At 38.6% G+C, this 26,231-nt stretch overlaps 1 protein-coding gene and 1 non-coding gene across 2 annotated transcripts in view; one reads left to right on the plus strand and one right to left on the minus strand.

Moving 5' to 3' along the window:
* TBC1D5 (TBC1 domain family member 5) overlaps positions 1-26,231 on the plus strand; it is a 536,447-nt gene that overhangs the window by 407,733 nt on the left and 102,483 nt on the right. Inside the window, exon 17 of the mRNA XM_077750881.1 lies at positions 7,818-7,924. Coding sequence (XP_077607007.1) covers positions 7,818-7,924 — 107 coding nt within the window. The remainder of the gene's footprint in view (positions 1-7,817; positions 7,925-26,231) is intronic.
* Positions 4,450-4,555, minus strand: LOC144220627 (U6 spliceosomal RNA). Its single transcript, XR_013331801.1, has one exon. It is a non-coding gene; the product is annotated as a U6 spliceosomal RNA (small nuclear RNA).

A 26,231-nucleotide genomic window follows, 5' to 3' on the forward strand; every position in this document is an offset into this window, starting at 1 on the left:
CCACCAAAATGAGGGTGTAAAGTGAGAAAGAAGTGAGATACTCTAGGAAATAAGGATACAGCTCTTGTAAGGGCCTCCCCAGGATGAAGGGGCAGACCAGAGAGCTCCTGTTAAATTTATAGGCAAAAACTATAAATCAGACTTATTAAAACCAAGTCTCTAAATTAAAAAAAGTTTTGAAAAAGTTCATTTTATATATATATATGTATATATATATATATATATATATATATTTTTNTATGTGTATATATATATATATATATATATATTTTTTTTTTGGAGAGAAGAAGAAAAAGGAGAGAGAGCAGGGGAGGGGCAGAGAGAGAGGAAGAGAGAGATCCCAAGCAGGCTTCGTGCCCAGCATGGACCCCGGTGCAGGGCTGGATTCCACATTCTTGGGATCATGATCTGAGCAGAAATCAAGAGTTGGTCACTCACCTGAGTCGCCCAGGCACCCCTCTTTGTGGAAGTTTTAAACAGAGTTCTGACTTTTGTGGAAGTTATACATGTACATAGTTTAAAAAGTCAAATCATCCTATAAGGCTGGTTGTAAAACACTTGCTCCCAGTGCCCAGGCACATGTGCTTTTTAGCTGACCAAAAAAACATTTTCCTTCCGTATTGTAAAGAAAAAAAAAATGCTAATGTTACTCTTACTTTAAATGTTGTCTACCAACTTCTCATTCATGAAAATAAAGCTTGAACTCATCCTAAGCACTGAAAGCCAACCACGTGCCAGCCGTCACATCACAAATGCATTTCTTGTCTCCCTACCCCCATGACGTCATACCATAATTCTGGTTAAGTCAACTGTAGCCAGAGGCAAATGTTCTCACACCTGAGCAGTACAGTGCATCATACTATACTCACACCCTACCCACTAGCAATTCTCTACTCAGGTACTTGTTTGCTTACTACCTTTCATTTGACAGCACTGTATGCTTAAACATAAAAAGCCTGAGTAGAGATCTCTTCTGTTGCCCTGATTAAAATAAATTCTATTTAAAGTGTATTAAGCTTGGAGCATCTGGGTAGCCCAGTTGAACATATAACTATTGATTTCGACTCAGCTCATGATCAGTTTGTGGATTCGAGCCCCACAGGTTGAGCTCTGTGCTGACAGCCTGGAGCCTGCTTGAGATTCTCTCTCTTCTTCTCTATCTGTACCCCTTCGCTGCTCACACACACGCTCCCTTTCTCTCTCTCTCTCTCTCTCTCTCTCTTTCTCAAAAATTAACATTTAAAAAATCCTTATAAAGTGAAGCAAAAGGAGGAGCACTTTTTAATTTTTCAGTGTTTATTTGAGAAAGAGAGAGACAGAGCACAAGTGGGACAGGGCCAGAGAGAGAGGGAGACACAGAATCTAAAACAGGCTCCAGGCTCTGAGCTGTCAGCACAGAGCCCAACGCGGGGCTCACACTCACAACCTGGGAGATCATGACCTGAGCTGAAGTCAGACATCTAACCAAATGAGCCACCCAGGGGCCCCAAGAAGAGCACTTTGTAGTCTTTTTCTCAGAGTGCTTTGGTTGCCTCAGTCAGTAGAGCAGTTTCACTTCTTGATGTCGGGTTGTGAGCTGGAGCCCCACGGTTGGTGCAGAGATTACTGAAAAGTAAACTCTTAAAAAATTAATTAAAAAAAATTTTTTCTAAGCTAAAGAATTTGAGATTCTCGTCTTTCCAAAACTCTAATTTAAAATTCTCATATTTCTGTGCAAAATCGACTAGAGAAATAAAGAGCATCCGTCCCAGTGTTTACAGAAGAGTGTGTGTCCGTCTTTGGCTTTGAGGGTGGGTGCTGCAGTGATGATGGCACGAAGAGAGGCGGTGGTCACAGCGGCCACCGGGGAAGAAGACCCGAAGGACGCAGTCTTCAGAGGTTCATAAAACTAGGCGACAGTCACTTTGTGTGGAGAAGGGTATTACTTTGTTTGATACTTGGCTTTCTCCAAGGCTGAAAAGAATCGAAGTTTTGCTGTTTTGATCTATGACTACTCCCTGCCCCGCCTGGTTTCTGGTCCATCTGAAATCGAATTTTATGTGTTAACATTTTATATCTGGGAGAGTTAAAATAGTAAGTGTTTTAAATGGTGGAAGACCACAAATACGAACATTACTTCTTTTTTCCTTCACGTATTAGGTCTTCGACAAATATTTTTTCAGAGCACGTAGCATTTACGGATTGTTTTCTGCACGCTGGCTACCTTGCAAGACATGTAAATCCACATTGGCTTTGTTTTCACTGTAGAGGTAGAGTAAATTAATTTAAAGCCTTAAGGTTTTCCTTTTTGTTCTTGTTAGCTAATTATTTTCATTTTACATTTAATCCATGATTATTTGGTTTATATACCTCTTTATAGCTAACTACAAAATTTATACCTATTTCTAAATATTTTCTATACTTGCCCTTATATATGGAGGGCTTTTTTTCAGTGTTATCTTTGAGACTTTTCTGTGGCTCACAACATAGTTGGTGTTTGGAAGCCATCTGCTCTTTGTCCGAACTTGACTTCTGTACACAGATGCTCCTGTCGTGACATTTTCTGCTAGGAATGCAGCAAAGTGTAAGGTATAGTGGTGGAGAGTGAGGCTGTCAGCTACACAGACCTGGGTTCATTCAGCGCTGTTTGCCATTCAGGAGTCCGGTAGCCTTGGATGTGTCGTTGACCCTCTCTGCACTACTGTCTCCTTGTCCAAAATGTGGAGTTGATGACCATCGGTTCCTTAGTGTGGATTAGGGGGACTCGCAGGCTATTTGTATAATATGTGGCAAGTTGCCAGGCACATTATATAGATGCTTAATAAGTGATGGCTGTTACTTTTTTTTTTAATTTTAGAGAAATTAAAGGAATTCTGCGTTTAGTTTTTTATGTTCGTTGGTAGTTGTTCCCAGTCCATTTTGTTACCTTGAGAAAGTAAGTATATCTAAATATAAAATGAAGTAATTTGAATAGAGTGTTTTATTTGCAAGTGTTAAAATTGTAGGTATGGTTAACTTTGAATTATACGTGAGTTATTTAACCACATTGCTCTAAGGTTTCTCGAAACAATAACATCCTCTGATTATCTTCACTGATTTCATTATTTTTTGTTGTTACTGGAGAAACTGCTTAAACTGGCTCCCTTAGACATCTCCGGAACAGCCGTGTGCCATTTAAAGGTAGAGACAGAGAAGTCTGCTGTGCTTCGTGCAGAGGGAGTGCCATTCAGCAAGAATTAAGCAGGATGGGAAACACCCTACCTTGCATCTGTGCCACGCTTAAGGACCCCTGCACGAAGCGTGAGCATCATTATCTATTTTATAAATGGGAGAAGCAAAGTTCGTGAAGTTCAGCACCTTACCTAGGTCATACATGTAATAAGCCAGCATTCTGATACATATCTAATGTAGATTCTAACTTAGATCATCTGATTCCAAATCCACTATGTTTACCTAGGTACCACTAACCTTTGTCTTCATCGTCTCTGAATAAGCTCTTAAGAGTGTGTAGCTTCCGTACTTTGTTTCGAAAGCATATATGTACGTGATTTCAAATGTAGGGAGATCCCAAAAATCAGCCTTTGACTTGTTTTCTTGAGTCACTGCCCTGCTCTGATAAAAGAAGCTCTGAGAAGGAACAGCACTGCAGGTAGCGTCTCACATTCAACAACAATCTGCTGGGAAGACCAAAACTAAATTCTTACTCTATCAGATCCCTACGATTTTGTTTTTAAACCAGCTTGGGTTATTCTCTCTTGCCTACTCTTAATTGAGCACAGTAATTCAACAGGGACTTAATACTTTCGCGTATGCAATTGCAAATGAAAAGTGCTCTAAACGTACAAGTTTTCAGTAATAAATTAGAGTATTTTCTGAAGACAGTGGGCTGTAGGGGAGGTAAAACTTTACCTATACTCATTGAGGTTTTCAACTAGATTGTTTAACAAAAAAAGCAGATTAATGAGAAAAACAAGTTTATTAACATCTATCTTCTTATATAATTATATACTTATCAATGTGTTCATTATAATTATATTTTAATATTTTAAGTTTAATAATAAAATATATAATTATATAACATATTGACTCATATATAAAAATGTGTATCTCATTTGTATATGGTACTCGGAATAATGAACAACTCTCGAAAACACGGCTTTAGAATTTAGGATTAAATACTATCTTAATAAAGAAGGAGGAGGGAGGATGTAGATCTCATAGAGGAAAATAAATGATTTTTAGGAGAGACCGTGAACCCTTAGAAGAATAGATGAGAGGTATGAGTTTGTGACCAAGTTTATCCTGGGGGAATTTATGACAGTTGACTTCCTTTGGGAAGATTTATCTTTAGGCAGATAGGGGGAGTTCAAAGAAGGCCTCACACTGCGTTTGTTGTTTTTCAGCCCCTGTTGCTCAAAATAATGAATATACCAGTGGGGCATATTTGGGGGTGGCATGTCCTGAACTCCTAGAGCAGTATTTTGCTTCACAAATTTGCATGTCATCCTTGCTCAGGGACCATGCTGACCTCTGTATCGTTCGGATTTTAGTACGTGTGCTGCTGAGGTGAGAGCCCCACAGCGGTATTTCAGGCAGCAGTTCTGCTGCCCTTCAGAGCCCAGGTTCATGTGCCACCCTAGTACCGGTGCCTAGCATGGTCTCTGTGTGTCCAGGATACAGTAGGTGCTCAGGAAATGTTCATCACATTCAGTGACTGGGTGGATGAAAGGGAGCAAGGAGAGAAAGAATGTTAGCGCCTTCTTTCACTCTGCAAGTAGAATAATATTAATGCATTAGTTGGCTTCCCTTGCATGTTTCATAGTTTTTTTTTTTAATGTGTGTGTGTTTTTTTTTTTTTTTTTTCTGAGAGAGAGAGACAGAGTGAGCAGGTGGGGTCAGAGAGAGAGGGAGACACAGAATCCGAAACAGGCTCCAGGCTCTGAGCTGGCTGTCAGCACAGAGCCCGATGCGGGGCTTGAACCCACGAACCGTGAGATCATGACCTGAGCCGAAGTCAGACGCTTAACCGACTGAGCCACCCAAGCGCCCCGCATGTTTTATAGTTCCTGACAGCTTCAAAAGTTCTTTCAAGTTGCAATAACAGGATTGTCACCCTTGTCCCTCCAAATAAATACCTGTCTATATCAGGCCCTTCTAGAGACTGGGCTATGATGACCATCCAGGCTGCTTAAAACTCCTATACAAGGGCGATAGTACTATTGACTTTTCTGTTTGCAGTGATTATTGTATTCATTACGGCATATGATTTTTATTTAATTTTTTAATTTTTTTAATGTTTATTTCTGAGAGAGAGACAGCGTGAGCAGGGGAGGGTCAGAGAGAGAGGGAGATAAAGAATCTGAAGCAGGCTCTAGGCTCTGAGCTGTCAGTACAGAGCCCGACGCAGGGCTTGAACCCACGAGCTGTGAGATCATGATGTGAGCCAAAGTCGGATGCTCAACCGACTGAGCCACCCAGGCACCCCTATTTTTTTTTTTAGTGTTTATTTATTTTTGAGAGAGAGAGAGAGAGACAGAGCGTGAGCAGGGGAGGGCAGAGAGAGACACACACAGAATCCAGAGCAGGCTCCTGGCTCTGAGCTGTCAGCACAGAGCCTGATGTGGGGCTCGAACTCATGAGCCACCGGTGAGATCATGACCTGAGCTGAAGTCGGATGCTTAACCAACTGAGCCACCCAGGCGCCCCTCATTATGGCATATGACTTTTAAAACAACTGTCTTTTCAAAATAAAGCCACGTATTGGAGCTCAGACCCTGTAGCTAGATTTCTGAATTTCAGATCTTGCACCACGACGAAATCACTATGTGATTGGGGCAAATGACTCAACCTTTTGAAGTATTAGTTTTCTGATCTGTAAAACAGGGGTAGTAATTTTACCCTTATAATAAGATTGTCATAGAAATTAAAGGAGATAATGTAGGGAAAGTTGTTGGCATAGGGCCTGGTCTCAGAAAGCCTTCGATAATTTATTGTCATCTTAGCGGTAGTCATAGTTTTAACTGCTGCTTGTTACACATCTGCCCTTCTTCACTTTAATTTTCCTTAGAGTAAGGACTGTGTTTTGTTTGTTTCTGCATCCCTGCCCAACATGGGGCTTGTCATGGATTAGGCACACAATGAATAACTATTGGATTGAATAAAGCAGGCAGATAATTTTTTTTTAAATCAAGAAGTTGTATTCCAAATTACTGCATTTAAGCTTGGAGAAGTTTCCCTCAACAGGTTTTGAGCAGCTGCTATAAACCAGCCATACACATTATGTACTTTAACCTTAAGGCAACTTTATGAAAGGTTCATATGATGTCCCAGAATTCATCTTTGAGTCCTGAGCCCAGAACTGTTTCCACAAAACTCTCGTGCCTCTCTTACAAAGTATACAAGAATTCTTCCCGGGTCATTATATACGAGTATATAATCATTATAGTATTTGGGTAAGTATGAACTATAAAATGAATTGATTACTTAAGTTTTATTTGTTTGTTAGAGCTCACAGAAAACTGTACATGGGAGTGTTATACTGTTCTCAGTCTACTAGCTTTTTGAATTCTAGAGAAAAAAAAGGATAACAGGTAACTGAATGTGAATATGACAAAATGAACGAATAAGGAGAGAGTAGTCTGAACAGATATAGAAAGGGTAGGATAAGTGAGTGCTTTACAAATGAAAGCAGATGTATGAAATTACAAGCTGTCAGATCAGCAACGGAAATGAAGATGATAAAGTGGTTCCTTACATAGATTATAATTATTCATTTTGCCCAGTCCTGTCTCCTTTCCCCATAATGTTCATGGGAAGGGGGAGGGTGTGAGAAGCTGTTGCAAAAACTGGTGCTTCCAACAAAAGAAGAAAAAAATCTAAGAATCAAGGGTATTTCTGATCACAAACAATTGTTTATTTTGTGATTTATGCTGTTTCTATAGAATCACAGTTGTTTTCCTATGGAATAATTTTCAACTGCTCGTTCTGATTAATGAAAAGGATTCAGTTGCAATAACAGGAAGTTGTAACTGTAAAGTTTCTTCACAATCAATGCTGTGGAGGCATTCAGTGTGGCTTACCAAACAAGTGTCGTTAATGGGCACGACTGTGACAGCAGTGGCAGATGGATTGCCAAGAAATGAAGTAGTTTACATAGACCTGCCTGAAAAGATGTGTTTAATAATTGCACCCATAATTAGGTTGATTTGGGAAAAAAAACTAAATGACAGTCTAAGGAACACAGTTAGGCTTGTCTTTGAAGATTTTGACATCTTTCCTCCAAGAAATGCTGCATAGATACTCTACCTAAATTTCTTGTTACCTTTGGAAAAATAATTGGAAGAAATTAGATTTTTTTAAACTTTGAATTATGTAATATTTATATATAAAAGAATAAATGTAACATGTAACTCTGGAAGCATAATTAAGGTAAATATTATTTTATGAGAATTTTAAACTGGTTCTTTCCCATTCATCAGATTTTTGTTACTAATTTCTAAGCAGCAAAACTAGAGACATTTAAACACAGACATATAAATGGCAATAAATATGCATGCTTCTGAGAGTTTATTTATATTGCAAGCATACACATCTCTATATCTGAGCCTCTTCTTCCAACACCCCCTGAGGATAAGTAGTAGATATTAGATTGCAGTTAACAGTACAGTGTGCTGCTTAAAGGCCATTTGGTAAAGATCCCTTCTCCCCATTTCCTTTTATCAAATTAATTGAGTTATTGGTTTGCTTTCTTTGCATCTAAGTTGTTATTTTTTTAGTCTCAAGTAATGCAAACATCTTAAACAGTGTTGCTTCTGAATTTTTTTTTTCTTCCTATTTAGTGATCTCTAGTAACTACCAGACCTGTCTTGGCCTTCTGATGCATTACCCACTAATTGGGGATGTACACTCACTGATTCTTAAGGCTCTGTTCCTTCGAGATCCAAAGGTAAGCTTTCCAAATAGAGTATGCACAAGTTTAAGTTGGGTGAAAAATTTGTTTTTCAACACAGCTCTAAGAATTCCTAATGGGGAAGTTGTCTAATGACAGAGGAGTTGCCTAATGAAAGAATTTGTCTAGAGTTGGAGACAAAACTCGCATATCTCACTGGCTAGCGACTCAGCAGGTAAAGTAAGTGGACGTTGCCCTGGGAAACCGGAACACATATCTCTTGTCCCTCAGAAGGTTCTTCTGCCCTCCTCCTTCCTCATAACTCAAGGAATAGTTGAGCAACTATTTCTCCTTATAGCCACACTTCATTGTCATTGGTGCTCCTCACAGGGACTGATATAGAGCCTCAGGGGTCGTGTGTTCATTAGAGCTAGAAAAAGGACTCTTTCTGTTAGAGTTTATGATACAATGAAATGATTTCATATTATGAATATGTATCTTTTATTTTGTGGGTGAAGAGTAACCTATTAAAATAAAGACTTAAACAGACTTTAATGCTGATTTCTCTATTTGAACTTAAAGCAAGCCACCAAGATTTTCTTTACACTTCAGAGAAAAAGTGTGCTCTTTTACAACTAATGTTATATTTCTTGAAAATAAGAACATTTAATGATCTAAAAAAATCTGTGAATCCTTGATGCTTTTGAGCCAAACAAAAATATTGGATGAAGTATCAGAGAGAGAGCTTCAAACACGAGTAAGAGAATGCCAGGCATTGGGTGGTAATCCCAGCCTTTGGCTCTTTGGCAGAATTCCCAACAGTCATGTTGGCAGTTGTCGAACTGTCTTTGAGTCAGTCTGTCTGTGGATCCATTGCCAAAGCTCTGTCTGATCGACTTGGGCCTCCAAGTTTAATGTAAATTTTAATTCTAAAGGATTTCTGCTTTTTCCTGGGCTGTTGACTTCAATATTTGAGTATAACCTCTATTTATTCTTTGATAGATTTAAGATTTTATTTCCTTGTGCCTATGTCCATTTGCTACAAAAATATGCAATTTTACATCATTTCTCCTATGCAAAATTTCATTAAGTGTCAAAAATATAATCCATCATTTCTCTGATACTTAAGATAGCATATGTATACACACACACACACACACGTACACACACACATATATTTTTTTCTGGTAAGGCTCAGGAGTCTGATGATAAAATCAAAACTTCCATATCTTATGTATTTTTCTATAGAAATTACAATAATTATGAAAAATCTATAAAAGGAATAAAGAATCAGGTTTCTGGTCAATGAGGTATATGAGTTTTTGTCTGTAAACTTAAAAGTAAACTCTATCAGTTCAGCATTAGGAATTCTTAGAATCATACAGAGTGGGGAAAAAAACTGCTAAAATAACTATCTGAATTCTCTGCTTATATGATTTGTTTGGTTTTACTGAAGGGAGAAGTGAATATGTTATCTAAACCTCTTGATCTTGGTCATTTTCCCTTAGCTAAATATGGCTGATCTTGCTATGAATCGTCCAGTCTTCTCGTTGCAGAATTCTGTATAATAAATCAGTCAGTGTTATTAATGGAATCTGTGATTTTTAATAGTGTACTTTTTATCTCAAAGATTATGTACACAATATAAGAGTATAATGAAACCAAGTCTATAAGCATTATAAAATATATTCTCTCTAAGGATTAGGAGAAGAAAACAATAATAAGTATCTTAAAAAAAAAAAATAAGTATTCCATTCCCCACTTGTACACTCAGAGTCTTACTAAGTAAAACCATTATCAAGATAATGGTCCAAAATGTAGGATCTTAAATTGGTATTTCTGAGACAGAGGAAATTGGTCAGGAGGAAGGAGTCATGTTTAAAAGGCTATTGAGAATAAGTTTATAGAATGATGATATCTACAGGAAAGATGAAGAAAGGCTGTATAGTATTAAGGGGCTTTCACAAGGCTAACCCAGCAAGGTGATAGTTTTAGTCAAGAAGCAAGGAGACTGAATTAGGAATCAGGATACTGAGTCAAATCTTGACTTTGCCAACAGCTCTTCCTGTGATTTGGGGAAATTCGTGCTTGCTGTCTTGGTCTTCTCTTTAGGGATTAAATTAAGTTGTCTCTAATGACCTGCTCAGCCAGAGCTCCTATGTCCACAAAGCACTGACTTATAATCTTCTAATAAGGTCTATAAGCAATCTAGGGGGCACCTGGATGGCTCAGTCACTTAAGCGTCCAACCCTTGATTTCAGCTCTGGTAATGATCTCATGGTTCATGAGTTTGAGCCCCAGATTGGGCTCTGCACTGACAGTACAGAGCCTGCTTGGGACTCTTTCTCCCTTTCTCACTGCCCCTCTTTCAAAATGAATAAATAAACTTAAAAAAAAAATTAAAGATCCAATCCAGTGCTACAAAGGTTCAAATAAAACACACACACGCACACACACACACACACACACAGCACAGCAAGTTTATATGCAGCACAGAAATCCACAATGGACAGAGTTTTCAGTGTAGTAATGTCAATTATAAAATAATATAGGAGGCCATTTACACTGAGGGGGAAGAAAAAGAGGAAAAGGTGATGCTAGTACCCTGCCCATATCCTCTAAAAATCCAGACATCAGAGTGCTTAATTTTTTTCTATTCATTAATAACAATGAAACACTTAAAAATACTAGGATCATTCCCAATTCAAGTAGATCAGAGTAAATATATAAACACCCGAGTCTCTGTGAAGCGAACTAATAGAAGGATGAGATTTGAGGCATGAAAGTTCATTTTCCCATAGCCCAGTTCCTTGTGACCGTAGTGTTGAGTGCTGCTGACAGACTCAATAAAATAAAAATAAACAAGGAACTCTGAGCCCCCCAAGTTCACTGCCAGCTTCAGAAAAGTACTTTGTCCTGCTGCTTCTCCCTAAGTCCCAGTGGAGATTGCTCACTTGAGAACAGACTCTGAAACTAGAGGATGAGACACTGAGCTTTAATTGTTTTATATCAGATGTAGGCTTTACTGTGAAAAGATTTCTCATTTGAACAGACTGAAATAATGGGGTTGTAAACTGTAATAATAGGCTCATACTCCTTCACGGTTTCCAAACACTTCAGTGTGCTTACTTTGGTCCTTACACCAAGCTATGAGGTAGGCAAAGCAGGTTACCTTTCTTCATTCTTTTTCAGTGCAGACAGATTAAGGTTATGTGACTTTCCCAAGGCCAAAAACTTGTAAGATTCCAAGCTAGCTAGAATGGCCCCATGACCCTTGGATGTATCCATCGTCTCCTGAGATTCCCAGCAAACCTCCTGCCTCCTCCAGGAAGCTGTTCTCAGGCTCAGATAGGATATGTTTTCCCCTGTGTGTCCCTGTAAGCACCTTATATTTTAGCTATTATTTATTGCATCCATTATTCCTTCTTATGATCCTACTCACTTTTTAGCATTTAGCTTTGTGTCCTGCAGTGGTTGGTTTTCTTTTTTTTTTTTTTTAATTTATTTCTAGGAGAGAGAGCGAGACAGAGTGAGCAGGGGAGGGTCAGAGAGAGAAGGAGTCACAGACTGAAACAGGCTCCAGGCTCTGAGCTGGCAGTCAGCACAGAGCCCGACGCGGGGCCCGAACCCACGAACCGCGAGATCATGACCTAAGCGAAAGTTGGACGCTTAACCGACTAAGCCACCCAGGCGCCCCAGTGGTTGGTTTTCTTAATGAAAATAATGGTAGGGGCTCCTGGGTAGTTCAGTCAGTTACGTGTCCGACTCTTGATTTAGGCTGATCTCAGTTTGTGAACTCTGAGTCGAGTCAGGCTCTGTGCTGACAGCACAAAGCCTGCTTGGGATCCTCTCTCTTTTTCTGTCCTTCCCTTGTTCTCGTGCACGTGCATTCTCTCTGTCTCTGTCTCTCAAGATAAGTAAATAAACTTAAAAAAAAAAAAAGAAGAAAATGGTAGAATTGAATTCTGACTCAACTGCTAAGCCTCTCCAGTGTACTATACTAACTCTGATCTAAGTGGATCTCACTCATCTAGCATATTTCCGGAACCCCTACCCACATTCCACATAAGTCATCACAAATTGTATATTTGTCAGCTGTCATTCTTATCCAGATGGTGAATGAACCCTACAACTTGAACTTAAAGGGCATCTAGTTCCTTGATTTGCTGTGTGTCAGAATTGTTTGAAAACCTATTAACACCGTCATATGTTACAGAACAAAAAAGACATAACAAAGAATCTAGTCAGTAACCTCACTTAGACTGTCAGAATTTCAGAAATGCAAAGAACCTAGAGATCTAATCCAGCTCCTGTGTCTGTTGATGAACAAACTGAGGATCAAGGTGAAGTTAAGAGAAGCATTTAATAAAGCTTGTCAGGGGCAGAGCCAGCAATTGAACCCAGGTCTTCCAACCACCTTTCCACACAGGAGCTACAGTTTTAAAAATAGTAGAATCCTATTTACTAATATTTGTTATGAATATTATTTAATTTGTAATCGACATTTAATTTGCATCTGTAGTAAGTGAAACTGCCATGTAAATAAGTGGACCTAGAACTATTTGAAAATTTTCTTAAATGTATACAATATAAAGGCTAGACGTCAAATAATTGTTTATAGGCTCCTATACTCTGTTCACTGTAAATACGGTTCCTATACTTCGCTCTTCAGGTCATGATCCTAGTTCCCTTTTTCTTGTCTTTATCGTATTAGAACCACCGAGCAGATTTCCAAAAACAATCCACTAAATGAAGTAGAGGGATAGAAGGAGGACAGTCTGAAAAATATGAAGTGATTAAAAAACATTGTTCTAACTAGTTGTTCAAATTCAAAAAAAAAATTTTAAAACCCAATTAGAAACAAAAGTCATAGAAAATGTGAACATATTGTGTTCCTTAAATAACCAGATGTTCTCTCCTTCCTGAAGGCAGTAAGGGCTAGGAATAAAAGGTTTAAAACTATTGTTTTAAGTTAACTGTGAATTTTGCAAATCTGTTTTTACCCTTTAGCAAATAAAATTCTAATACGGAAACATAAGCAAAGTAATTTTCATTTTTCGGTGCTCTCTTATTTGTGTTGTGTGCTGAAGTGTTAACCTTATCACAAAGACTTATTACAAATGAAATACAGTACATGGATTAACATTTTAGATTTTGCAGTAAGAATTTGACAGCTACTGTTTGTTTTGAGGACTAGAATATTCCCCCAAAAATATTTCTGGTAAGTTTGCAAGCAACCCTTTTAGCGGTGCCTGTTGTTGTGTATGGAAGAAAATTGCTAGAAATAAGACAATTTAATTTCATAGTCATTCCTTTGTACACAGAAACATACTATAAAAATACAGTGTACAATGTTTTTATGCTTGGCCAGTTCTATTTTGGCTTTTTACTTGGAGTTCTATTAAATTTTGCCTTTTCAAATTATAAAAAGTCTATTCAGATTTCAGATTTTATGCACATAATAGATTTTTACTCTTTTAATTCCAAAAATCCCCACTGTAGATGTAACTTTTTAAAAATATCAAATGACTTTGGTAAAATGTCATCTATGAGAATCGAAAAATGGTGAATGGATCCAAGCCTACCAGTCAAGTGACGATGCTGGAAAATGTGCATTACAGTAATGGCATTGTAATGGGTTTTTTCTCTGAGCAATAAAGAACCTAAAAATCACATATACTGACTCTTTGAAGAGAACTCACAGTATCTATTTATTTACTTTTCATGATGTTCCCATCAGAGGTTCTGTTCAGATTTTCCAGTATTAGTTTTTAATCTGATTTTCTGTTGCAGAAAGAATGCCACTACTATTTTCTTTATCTCCTCCCTCACCCCCTCCGAAAAGCTGGAGCATTTCTCTGAAAACTGCCATTCTTTGAGAACCATTTGTTTTTGTGTTTCCTCTGTTAGTGCTCCTCACTCTGAGTGGTTGGTTGGTTTGTTTTCCCTTTGTACCTGAGCTGTGTAACTACATGTCATTCTCTTTTTATCATTAGATTACAACCAATTGGGTGTTTATCATTAATATTTAGGAATTAGTGATTAATCAGGTATATTTTCACATTTAATCAGAAACATACTTTTTTGATACAGACTAGCATTGAATAAACCTTAAATTTTACTTCTGAAGTAAGTTGGTGGCTATCAAAAATCAATAAAGAAAGTAATCTGAAAATCTTTATTAAACCAGAATTTGAAATTCGTTATTTATTGTGTTCAGACATTTCATAATGTAGAATTGTGTTTCTCAAAAAAACTTGTTAAGGGTTGCCTACGGGCCTCAAATAATTTTGAATCTGTTTTATAAAAATATTTTGAATTCATTAATTGATTCAAAAAATCAGTTTTTATTGTGTACTATCTAGAATTCAGCAGGCATTGTTTAGATCCTGGTCAATAGAGATAGATGTAGATATTTAGATATAGATGAAAGATGTGGCCTTTATCATAATACACAAAAGAACAAGAAAGGACTCAAATTGTCATGTGTTATAAAGGTCACAAATAGGGTGTCATTTAAATAAAGGGAGGAGAAAAATATCTGGGCTGAGTGAAGACCTAATTTATGTAGGTTGGTCAAAAGGCCCTCTCTTAGTAGATACCATTTTCAGGTGAGAACTAATGGAGGAAAAGGAATCAGCCAGACATAGAATACAGGGAAAACCTGTCCCCTCCAGACAGGAGAACAGCAAACACAGACTCCAGAGTGAAAAAAGAGCTAAGACTGGTTATGGAACTGAAAGAAGACCAGGAGGACTAGAGCCGGGAGCGGGGGGGGTGTGCCTGAGACGATGGATGAGCCAGGGAGGCCTTTATTACTTTGTTCTTCCTGTGCAATTTTACATACTGATATATAGTAAAATCACTTCTAAGGTCACATTTTGCAACTCCATAAAGATTGCTAGATTTGTGATGATTGTCCCTCATGTTTAAGATATCCTCTCATGACTCTTGAATGCTGACAAAAACTGAGGACTGATGGATGTGGGGGGAGGGGGAGGGGCATGGAGGAGGGCACTTGTGGGGATGAGCACTGGGTGTTATGTGGAAACTAATTTGACAATAAACTATTTGTAAAAAAAAAATAAAAAATAAAAAAAAGATATCCTCTCATTATACTGCTCTTACTCTCAGCCAGTTCTAAGAACTCTCCGTAAATGAGTTCCTCACTTGGTAAAGCACATTCACTTATTTAGACCTCTAGACTGTCACATGGCTCTGACCAGTAGGTCATTGCTTGATTTAGGAAGACTGGCCAGAACCGTGAACATATATTATTTTTATCTTTTAAAAACTATCTTGGCTTCCTTCCATAAATACCAGTCTCAGTCAGTTTTGCTTTCATTACGTCAGTATTATGCTCCGTTGTATAATTCGACCAGTCTTTCTCACCTACCAAGATGAGAGCTCTGCTAGGTCAGGGATTAGATTTCCGACAGCACTCCTGGGGTGGCAGCCGCATGAGGGAAGCAGAGAACCCAGGTTCCACTTCTGTCACAGCCTGCTGCATTTATTGGGCGACTCCTTCTCCTGAACTGTAGAATGAAGAGGCTAGACCATGTAATCTCAGTACACCCTTCTGGATCTATTTTAGCAAGATGCAATTCAACGGATACATTTTGTAATTACTGTGGGCAGAGAATGAGAATTGGTCCACAGGGTTAGGACATAGTCCCTTATAGATGTAAACGACTAATGGTTATGAAAGGTAACATGAGTGAGAGTATTGCAGGAAAAATAGCTACTTTGGACTTGCAGAGTCAGAAAGACTTCCATTTGGAAGAGGGTTCTAACTGGGCCTTGGAGAATTTTCTTGGGAGATGTTACTCCATCTTAAGAACACAGCATAAGCGAAGCTCCTAAGAGTTACTGAAGGAAGTTCCCAGGCTGGGCTTGGCAGTTCTGTGTCCACAGTCACTCGGTGACTCAGGGATGTCACGAATGACACTGTCCCCTCTTAATACTATATTAGCAGACACATTTTTAAAAGTCCATGAAATATGTCTTTTATTTGGCATTAGTTTATATAGTATTGCAACTTGTGTGCTACTATTCAGCATAAATAAGTGTTATGTATTTAAGTGAAAAGTCAATGTGAAAAGGATTGTATCCCAATGATTTTTACTGGATTTATTGGCTATAAACAATTACTTTGTACCAATGATATTTGCTCAAAATAGGCAAGTCTTTGTTTCAATATTTAAAGGCATTCTTGGGAAGCTTAGTGATTTTTATTTTCGGTGGCTGTAGAGAGCTATGAAGCTTTGTGGCAAAGATTGCTCTGCGTGTTTTAGAGACGAAGGTCTCTTCTCTGAAACAACCAATTAGCTGGTGATTTACTTTCCCTCCAATAACTAAAGAAGAGACTAGAATCCATGGTTAATTCTGTTCTGATTAACAGTAAAGAAACAAAACCTACAAACCATCCCCCTGATTTTTATTTGATATCTTACAAGTAAGGCAAACCTGGGTTTGGGGTGGGGGGTTATTTTAAATAGGTTACTTAAGCTTTATCAGCTAGTAATGCTGGATATGTATGTTTAGAAAGGCATGTGAGGCCCCAGATGTAAAAGCATTAGAGTATTACATAACACATTACAGTTACAGTCTGTGCTGTGTCCCTGAGGCCAGGGAATGAAGTGTCTGCCCTGCTTCACTGCTGACCTGCCGTTTTGCCCCGAGAGAAAGCATTTAACCTTTTGCTGCCTTGGATTCAGGTTCATTAATTGTTTTTTAAAAAGGGATAGGTGACTGGTGAGGCTTTAATTAGCCTATAATCTCTAAAAGTCATTTGCAGCTCTGAGTGTTGTGAGAATCTAATCACTTATTCTCCTTATTGTATATGAAGTAGCTTATTCAAAAAGAAAAGACACTGCTTTGAGGTGTATCTATGTTGTCTTACTGTTACAATTTGAAGAAATTCAAAGTTCTGGATCACAGAGTCTGACAAAAAGACTATAAACTTGAAACTGACAAAATAGAAAAAAAAGAATTCTCTTTAAGTAGTTATGACCACAGTAAATATTTTATATGCCCCTTAAGCATATTAGCTCAGTAAATATATTATTGCTAATTAAAATTATTAAATATATTGGGGCACCTGGGTGGCTCAGTCAGTTGAGCATCCGACTTTGGCTCAGGTCATGATCTCACAGCTTCTGAGTTTGAGCCCCATGCTGGGCCCGGTGCTGACAGCTCAGAGCCTGGAGCCTGCTTCAGATTCGGTGTCTCCCTTTCTCTCTCTGCCTCTCTCCTACTCGCTCTCTCAAAAATAAATAAAAATATGTAAAATTTTTTTAAATTATTAAATATATTGATTTTATAGGAATAAAAGTCAATACATTCAAGTAGCAAACTGCATAGCCATAATCAATTAACTTTGTTTTATTTAAATACTTTAGACAAGAAATTATATCTGTTTCAAAAACAAAACAAAATCACAAAAAGTTTTTTCACGGAGGATTTTTAAGTATATGTCATCATTTGTGTGGTGACCGTAGTGGGAAATGGAAGGAGGTTTGCAGGTGTACGGAAGTGGCGGTGCCGCTCAGGGGAGCCTGGAGCCGCCACCACATGTGCAGGGCTGGCCCCGCGGCTCCTCCAGGAGAGGCCAGCTTGGCTCGGGGGGGTCTCACTGTAGCATTTGATGTGTGAGTAAGGTCCTCATCTGCTATGAATGACATTTTCCAGAGCTCTTCATATGCTTTGGAATAGCTCTTTATTTACTTGGTGGTTTTTAAAGAGGTTTCAAAGAGGAACTTCATAGTTTGATTTCTTCACATCATTTCTTTCCTCCAGAATGTATTTGTATTCATTTAGCCAAAATTCACTGAGCTCCTTCCGGATACCAATAGCATCTAAAATGTCTCAGGAATCTTGGTTGAATCATGTAAGAAGGATAAATAGGATTTGTGGCAGGTGGAAGGAATCTGCACTTGGTTGATTCTCTCACCTCCTTTAAGTCTTTGCTAAGGTCCAGTCTTCTCAGTGGGACCTCCCCTGATCACCCTGCGACTGCCTCGTCCCCACTTCCTGCTACACCAGCACTCCTCTTGCCGTTACCCTGCCCTACTTTTCTTTTCCATAGCAATTATCACCTTCTGTCATAGTTGATAATTTATTTATACGTTATGTTATTTTTGATTTTCTGTCTTCTCCTGCTAATCTATCAACTCCATGACAGAAGTGTGTTTAATCTGTTTTATATTCTGTTACCCAAGTACCTACAAGAAGAGGTGGATGTATGATGAGTGAAGGGATGAAAGAGTAAATGAACGTGTGGTGACTAATAACCCCCAAGCAAACCCTCGAGCACTCTGCCAGCGGAGAAATTACGCTCTTGAGTGCAGTTCAGTTTAGCAAGTGCTTATTGCTTCCCGTGCCAGGTCCTGGGAATAGAATGAATTAGGGAGACCTGGTCCCCTCAGCACAAGGCTTGCGAGCTAATGCAGTGGATCTTAAGGTGTGGTGGGCCAAAGAAGCACCTGCCGGATCTTGTTACAAATTCATACTCCCAGACATTCGGGGGTAGATAGATGGCTCTGTGGTAGGATCCAGAACTCTGCATCTGTAGCTGTTGCGAAACTGGTCAGCCGTGGACAACACCCTAAGAAACAGACACCAGATTGAGAAAAAAGTAATGGCACAAACTGAAAGCCAAACATTTAAACACAGAAGACTGGCTCTAAACTAATGGTTTCCAAAGTGCAATATGTGCGTATGCAGTGACTACACAAAGATAATCCCATGGAGTATAGAAAGAAACTAATGAAACTTCTATTTATATTCATTTTTCTAAAAAAAGAAAGGTGGTGGAGGCGCGCCTGGATGGCTCAGTCGGTTAAGCATCTGACTCTTGATTTCGGCTCAGGTCATGATCTTGCAGTCATGGGTTTAAGCCTCACATCGGGCTCTGTGCTGACAGTGCAGAGCCTGCTTGGGATTCTCTCTCCCCCTCTCTCTCTGCCCCTCCCCTGCTCGCATTCCCTCTCTCTCTAAATAAATATTTTTAAACATACATTTAAAATGTTTTAAATTTAAAAAAAAATAAAAACTGAACTTTACTTTTTAATTACAAATTAATATTCTTGGCTTCAAAGACCTATGTGTCAGCCAGTCACATAACACCTGTGAGGTCTCCTAAAGGAAGAGGGGACGTTTCCACACAAAGGCATTGACAGTGGCCTACTGTCCTCTTTCTTTGCTTCTACCACCTTATACCTCACTGCCCATTTCCATATGCCCAGTGAAGGGGATTTATGAGTTGTGTTATCTTAAATAATGACATATTTACAATACCAAAGAGATGTCAGGGACCATGGACATCTATTGTGGGTTAACTAGGTATCCTCTACTAACATAGTTAAGAGTTGCCAAATGTAATTTCTTTTTGGAAAAAAAAAATTAAACTTACTTTAAATTTGCTTACCTCTGTTGTGACAAGTAGCTGTCCGTAATATGTTACCATGCAAATATTTTTGAAAAAGTAAATGTAATTTGTCTCTTCAAATTAAGATTCAAGGTAATGGTGACGTTTTAATCATGAGAGAAAATGGGAGCTTTTTCAAAGAAATTCATACTAGAACATTTTAAATGTGAATATTTGGAAATGTTTCATCCATTTGTGATGTTTTTGCCAAAGACGATTTAAGCGTATCACTTATTTAAAACTCTCAAGGGGCGCTAAAAAGTTGTGGAAGCAGAATTTTCTAAGTTGGTTACTAACATCCCAAATGAAGAGATGAAGTCAGGTTTGAATCTTTTTTAAAACCCTCCGATTAAATTTTAAGAAGAGATGTACGATGGTTAATTTTATGTCATACTGACTGGGCTAAGGAATACCCAGATAGCTGTAAAACATTATTTCTGAGTGTGTCTGTGAGGTATTTCCAGAAGAGGTTAACATTTGAGCCAGCAGACTAAGTAAAGAAGATTTTTCCGTCACCAGTGTAGACAGGCATCATCCAATCCCTTGAGAGCCCAAATAGAACTAAAAGGTGGGAAAGGGCAGACTCCTAAGCAGGGACATCTGTCTGCTCCCCCCTTGGGATAGCTAAGCTCCTGTTTCTTGGGCTTCGGGATTCCAGCACTTACCAGCATGTCACCCCTGCCTTTCTCTGACCTCCTCCCAGCTCATCCACCGATACTTTCCTCTTTCCACCCTCACTCATCACACCCCAGTTCTCAGACCTGGGAACTTGGACTTCTGAATTGTATACCACTGGCTTTCTTGGTTCTCCAGCCTGCAGATGGCAGACTTTGGTTTACGTCCGCCTCAGCAATCATACCAGCCAATTCACGTAATAAACCTCTTCTGTGTCTGTGTCTATCCTGTTGGTTCTGTTTCTCTGGAGATCCCTAGTACAAGCTGATTAATATTAAGGAAAATAGAAATTTATTATTTTAACAAAAATGTTGGCATAACTGATGAATTGCACCGTGAATGCCATCCTTTGCCAAGGGAAGCCAATGATCTCTTTCTTCCATTCAGACCTATGTCTCATGTAAAGTAGCTTGTTTTTGGAAAGGCATTGACAAAACCTGTCACAAAGCTTTTAACCAAGATTTTCAAAAAGAAGCATATTCAGTCACGTCAGCATATGCTAACCATGTATTTTCAGGAAGAGCAAAAACTACCCTTAGAAGAAAACTATTATGAAAATTAAATATAATGCATTTCATCTCTATCTCATTGAAAAATTCTATTATGCATACATATATTTTCTCATGTACATAACAGATTTATACAAATAGTACATGCGTATGGCTAATAAATAAATATACACGTATTGAGAGTACAAGCACCCCCATTTTAACTAGTAAAGGACTAATGAAAGTGAAAGGATCTTGGTGTAGACCAGTAGTTCCTGAAAACTGATCCAGTTGATTTTTTTTTATATTTATTTTTGAGAAAGAGGGGCAGAGAGAAGGAGACAGAGAATCCCAAGCAGGCTCCATTTTGCCAGCACAGAGCCTGACATGGGGCTTGAACTCATGAACCACAAGATCATGACCTGAGCCACAACGAAGATCAGACACTCAACCAATTGAGCCACCCAGGTACCCCTGGTCCAGTTGATTAGAATGCTTTGCCAGGATGAGAGCCTTTAGGCTGGTTCCCAGCACATACACAGTTTTGGAGTCCACAGAGACCCACCCAGTAGCAGGCGCAGCTTGGGAAGATAGGGCCTTACCTTTATTCATATGAATAAGTTCTCCTGAACTCCTCCAATGAAACTGGTGATTTAATGTCTTCTATACCATTGACTTTTCACTGAGAAGTATACCTGTTCCATCTCAGTCCTCTTGCTGTGTTCTTATCACTTCGTTTCATTATTTACTTTTTGTAAATGGTACTAATAACCACAAAGGCCTTTAAAATACTCAGTTATAGGGATATGATGCATTTTGTGATTTCTTTAGAGGTAGTTGAGACTCTAGAGATGATATCATTATACCTTCATTTCTTCCTGAGCCCTTGATGAGAGTGAGACAAAATACCTAATGTCATCCAGAATTCAGTGGCAGAGCCAAGACCAGTCTTCAGGCTCCTACTCCCAATCTAGAACCATCCAACAGCTTCCTTGTTGGCCTTGCTCTCCTTGCAGACTTATGGGACAGAACTTGCTCACTACTTCCACACCCACCATTTCCCCCACTTCCTTGGTGGTCACTGGGAAAATTAAGACGAGCTGTTTGATCTTGTGTAGTAAACACAGAACAATGCATTTCAACTTGATTGTCCTTCCAAGGATTCCAAGTTGTTTACTTTTGATTTCACATTTATTCATGGTCTGAATACTGAATTTGAAATTTGGTCTGTTGTTAATGAGTTTGCCAAGTCTAGGCTCCAGGTTCCTGAAGTGAAGTACCCAGTGAAAGTGATGGGGGAAATATATAAAAATAATATTAATTGCATTTCTATAATGAAAGTGATCTTTGAGTTATTTCCTTAACCATGTGGCTATAATGGCTACCACTTAGATGGAAGACAATAAGATAAAAATAAGAGTAAACCAGTTGAGAGAAGCCATTTCAAAGGGTTAAGAGTGACAGTGTGAAATGCAGAAGAAAGGGGGAGAGAGAAAGAAAGCAATTATATGAGTATATGAATAAGAATAAATAAGTAGCTGATAAAAGGAAGTGACCCTGGACAATTTGCTTCTTAAAAATGGAATGTGTGCATACTATAATGCTCATTCAGTTTCATTGTTACAGTGTGTTAAGGTTGACCAGCTGCTGTAACAAGTGAACCCTTATGTTTCTGTGGTTTACCATAGTAGATGTTCTTAAGTTTCACACAAGTGACAATCCATTGTTAGGCAAGGTGGGAGGGTCTCTTAGTCAACATAATTCTTTTTGGACTTCTGATAGCCCCTGTTGTTTTCATCTTCAACCTTCCAGGGTTGCCCAGGACATTGACCTCCCCAACAGGATGAGAAAAATAGCAGGAAAGATAGCCCTTGGGGGTTTTTATAGAAAGGACTCCAGGTGACATACATCACTTTTACCCACATTCCCCTGGTTGGAACTCAGTCCTTTGGCTACCTCTAACCACATACAACTTAAGAAAATATAATTGAGCCATCTGCCCAAGAAGAAGAGGAGGCAGGTTGGCCGCCAGTGGTTCCCTTTAAACTGGAAGTGCTTCTTGTTACTTTGCCCCTTCTGCTCTTTGAAGGGGCTGTCTCTAAGGGAAAAGCTAAAATCGCAGTGGAAAGCTTGTGACCTTAAATCTCACAGTCGGAGAAATCTGATTTTGTCAGTACTTTCAGAAAAACCAGGCCATCTCTCAGAGACAGACTCTCAAAACTGAGCTCAGAAGGCTGTTGTGTGAAGCCAGTATGTTCCCTTCTCTATCATAGGACACATGTAAGACATCCTCATGCCCCATGGACCACCCCATTCACTTCCTGGTGACAGACTTACAGGGATGCTGTGTCATTATCTGATCACTTACAGTGAGGAGGGGAAAAAAACAAGTTATTGCACTATACCTGACCAACATACTATAGACCTACATGGCAAACTCTATCAGAATCGCAGAGCTCCTTGGAGGGCCTGGTGTCAGATGGACGCAGATGGAAAGACATATTTAGTGAAACCAGGCTGTGAGAGCCTAGCATACCTACTCCACAGTAAGGAGAGTCTTCCTGTGGTCCTAGAAAGCATACGGCCCATTAACCACTAACGCAGCCTCCCTCTCCAACTGGCTCTGCCCATATGTGCCTCTTCGACTACTTTTCTCTGTTTCCTTGGCAGGCCCTTTTTGACTGACATCTTTTTGCTTTTGATATTATATTAAACATGTAAGGGATACAGTCAGATCTTGTTAGCCTGAAAACCACCTTGTCTCTTGAGGAAGGCTTTGCATACATCTCTGTTCAGAGAAACTTTGTATTAATTTTACAGTTTGACTTTCCCATAGTTCTTGGGTGCATCTCACAATTACTTCCAATCATTAATAAACTTGATTTCTGAAAAGGAAAATTGGAAATAATTGTCCCCTCACCTACCATTTCATGGATACTGACACTAACATCTTTTTCCTGTGTGGTTGCTTCAGTTAATCAAGAGTTAGGCTCCAGGTTTTTCTCTTCATGCTGTCATTCTTTGCTCTTTGACAGCCCCTTCAAGCTGATCTCCTGTAGTGTTTACTGAAAACGTGTTGAAGAGATACGAATTGATGAAGTTGAGAGCTATAAAATGTTTCACAAAATTGTCAGCCCTACGTCTGACCACCATCGTGTTATAAGTTGGGGTTGTTAGTGATTTGATTCTTTCTGGCCTTTTCTTGAGGTTCCTGTTGCAGTACAAGTGCCTTATTCATCACTTCTCTCCTTCTTTCTATAACAACAACAATAAAAAAGAGTGTTTCAAATTATTCCACTTAAAGTAAACGTTGTATGGTGCTTACATGGCTTGAGCGGTCTTTGAGGAATAGTGCCAAATGGGAAAATTTGAAGAAGGCAGAAGAATGACAGGAATCATTAGAGTTGTTTTCATAAAGCCAGGAAAGAGATAAACCCCTTAGCCTCATCTTTCCAGCTGGTATCTGAAGAAATCTCAACAGATTTTCTCAGAAAAGTTATAATGGAATGTATCTATTAAATATTCCACTTACGAGAGGACCCACTGGCAAGAATATCAGCTATCAATTTTAGATCAACTACTTAATTTACTTAATTGATAAAATCTTGTTTAAACTTTCTCATTTGAACTTTCCTCCATTGGAGTTCCAGACACTAATCAACTACATAGGAAACAGCACTGAGCAAAAAGATATATTTAGGACTTATTCAAAAGAAACTGACCTGTGATTAAACAAGGGAGAAGAGATTTCATTTTGGCAGAGGTAATACAGTTTGATGCCCTGAAGAATTTTATTGAAGGATTTAATGTGTGTGTGAATATTCTTATGAAAATTATTGTCATTTTCTCCCAACCATTCCTTTTGGTGTAAGAAAGCAAACGATGCAATATAGATGGTAATCGATCCTGTTTCCTTCTCCTGTTTTCTCTCCTTCCTTCCTTCCCTTTTTTTAAATTAAGGTTTAATTATGAGCTTCTTGAAGAAAGAAAATGTAGAGAGTAACTTGAAAGAACATTTAAGAGAGTATCAACAAGGCTTAGTGAATAATAGCTATGATGATGAGCAATTTGTTGTAGTTCCCAGATATTCACCTATTGATTGAGTTGGTGGGAAAATGTATGAATGAGCAAGTTTGCAAGAGTAACTAGGTATAAGGTTAGATAATAAGTTGATTTTTGTGGGATATCCAGGTGGGGATGTCCAGAAGACAGTTGGGAATATGTGTCTACTCATATGTGTCTAGTCAAAGAAGAGCTTGGAATCCGAGATAGACATTTAGAAGTCTTGGAATATGGACATTAATTGTAGTTGAGAGACAGTAGGTTGTCTCAAGGAATGATATGTTGGGGAGATGAGAAGAGAGCTGGGAAGGGAAACAGAAGACATAACAATAGCGGCAAGAGGAAGAAGTATATGGAGAAGACTTGTATGTATGTGTATGTGGGAAAACCATAAGAAGACAGAACTACAGTGGCCTAAGGATAGATAATTCCAAGAACGTGGAAATAATGACAAATGCTGTAAAGAGATCAACCAAAATTAAAACCAATTAACACTGTTGAAAATTGCTGCTGTATTTAGGGTGTACATTGAAGGGGAAATAAAAGTGTCCTTTCAGGTTGAAACGATGCCATGAAAAATATAAAAGGCAAGCAAAAAGACTGTAGATGCTTGAGAAATAAAAGAGAGAAGTAGAGATAGTATGGAACCTAGAGATAAAAAGAAATTAGTAACACCATGCTGTTGTTGATAACAAAGGGGTAATTATTTTCAAATGCATAGATAATGTGGCGTTTTTCAACTAGATCCTTACTAAAGTTAATAAGTCCAGTTTTTCATTTTACACCTTAAGATGTGAAACCTTATGAAACACTATTTGAAGATATATAAACTGATTATTTAGAAGAAACAGATAAAGCTGGGGGGGTTGGGAATGATCAAAGCTATGTACTTGAATCTGAGATTATTTAGCCCAAAAAAGAAGACTGAGAATTAATTAAGAATGTTCTTCAAACTTTCATGAACCCTTGCATAAATGAGAACAGCCACTCTCCTGGTATATGTAGCCAGGAGAGGTTTGAAGGTTGAAATGGCCTTAGTTCCTCAGTTACTATCTCCATGACTTTGGGGAGACTACTCCATACCATTCTGAACTTGTTTCCTTACCTATAAAATGGTGATACATTTGTTGTGAAAATTCTGTGATTATGGCATAGTGTTTGTAGAAGGCCCAATATGATCTGGCACCCCGTAAAGGAAGCCTGATGCCGTGTGTACTTTCTCCAAAAGAAAGAAGCAAGACTAAGTAGAGTTAAGTCTATTTATGGCATATTTAAACTGTGGGTTTTTCTCTTTAAATTTAGTGTTTAAGTGGGGCCTCACAAATGAGCAAGGTTATTCCTAACCTCTTAATTTTCAATGGCGTCATTTACATATTAAACTTTCCCAAATAATTTAATGGTATAGCATATTACATGTTGATTTTTTTAAAAAAATTGTTGTTTTCTGTGAAACCTATATACAGATAAAGTATGAAGGCTCTAGAAATCATTAGTCATTAAATAGTAGTCTAGAAAAAGTTACATTTTAATAGCTGATGAGAGCTCTAAGAATGACAAAATCAGGGGGCGCCTGGGTGGCTTAGTCGGTTACGTGTCCGACTTTCGCTTAGGTCATGATCTCGCGGTTCGTGGGTTCGAGCCCCGCGTCGGGCTCTGTGCTGACTGCCAGCTCAGAGCCTGGAGCCTGTTTCAGTCTGTGACTCCCTCTCTC

The sequence above is a fragment of the Crocuta crocuta genome, unplaced genomic scaffold, assembly GCF_008692635.1.
Source record: "Crocuta crocuta isolate KB4526 unplaced genomic scaffold, BGI_CrCroc_1.0 scaffold279, whole genome shotgun sequence".
NCBI classification, from domain to species: Eukaryota; Metazoa; Chordata; class Mammalia; order Carnivora; family Hyaenidae; genus Crocuta; species Crocuta crocuta.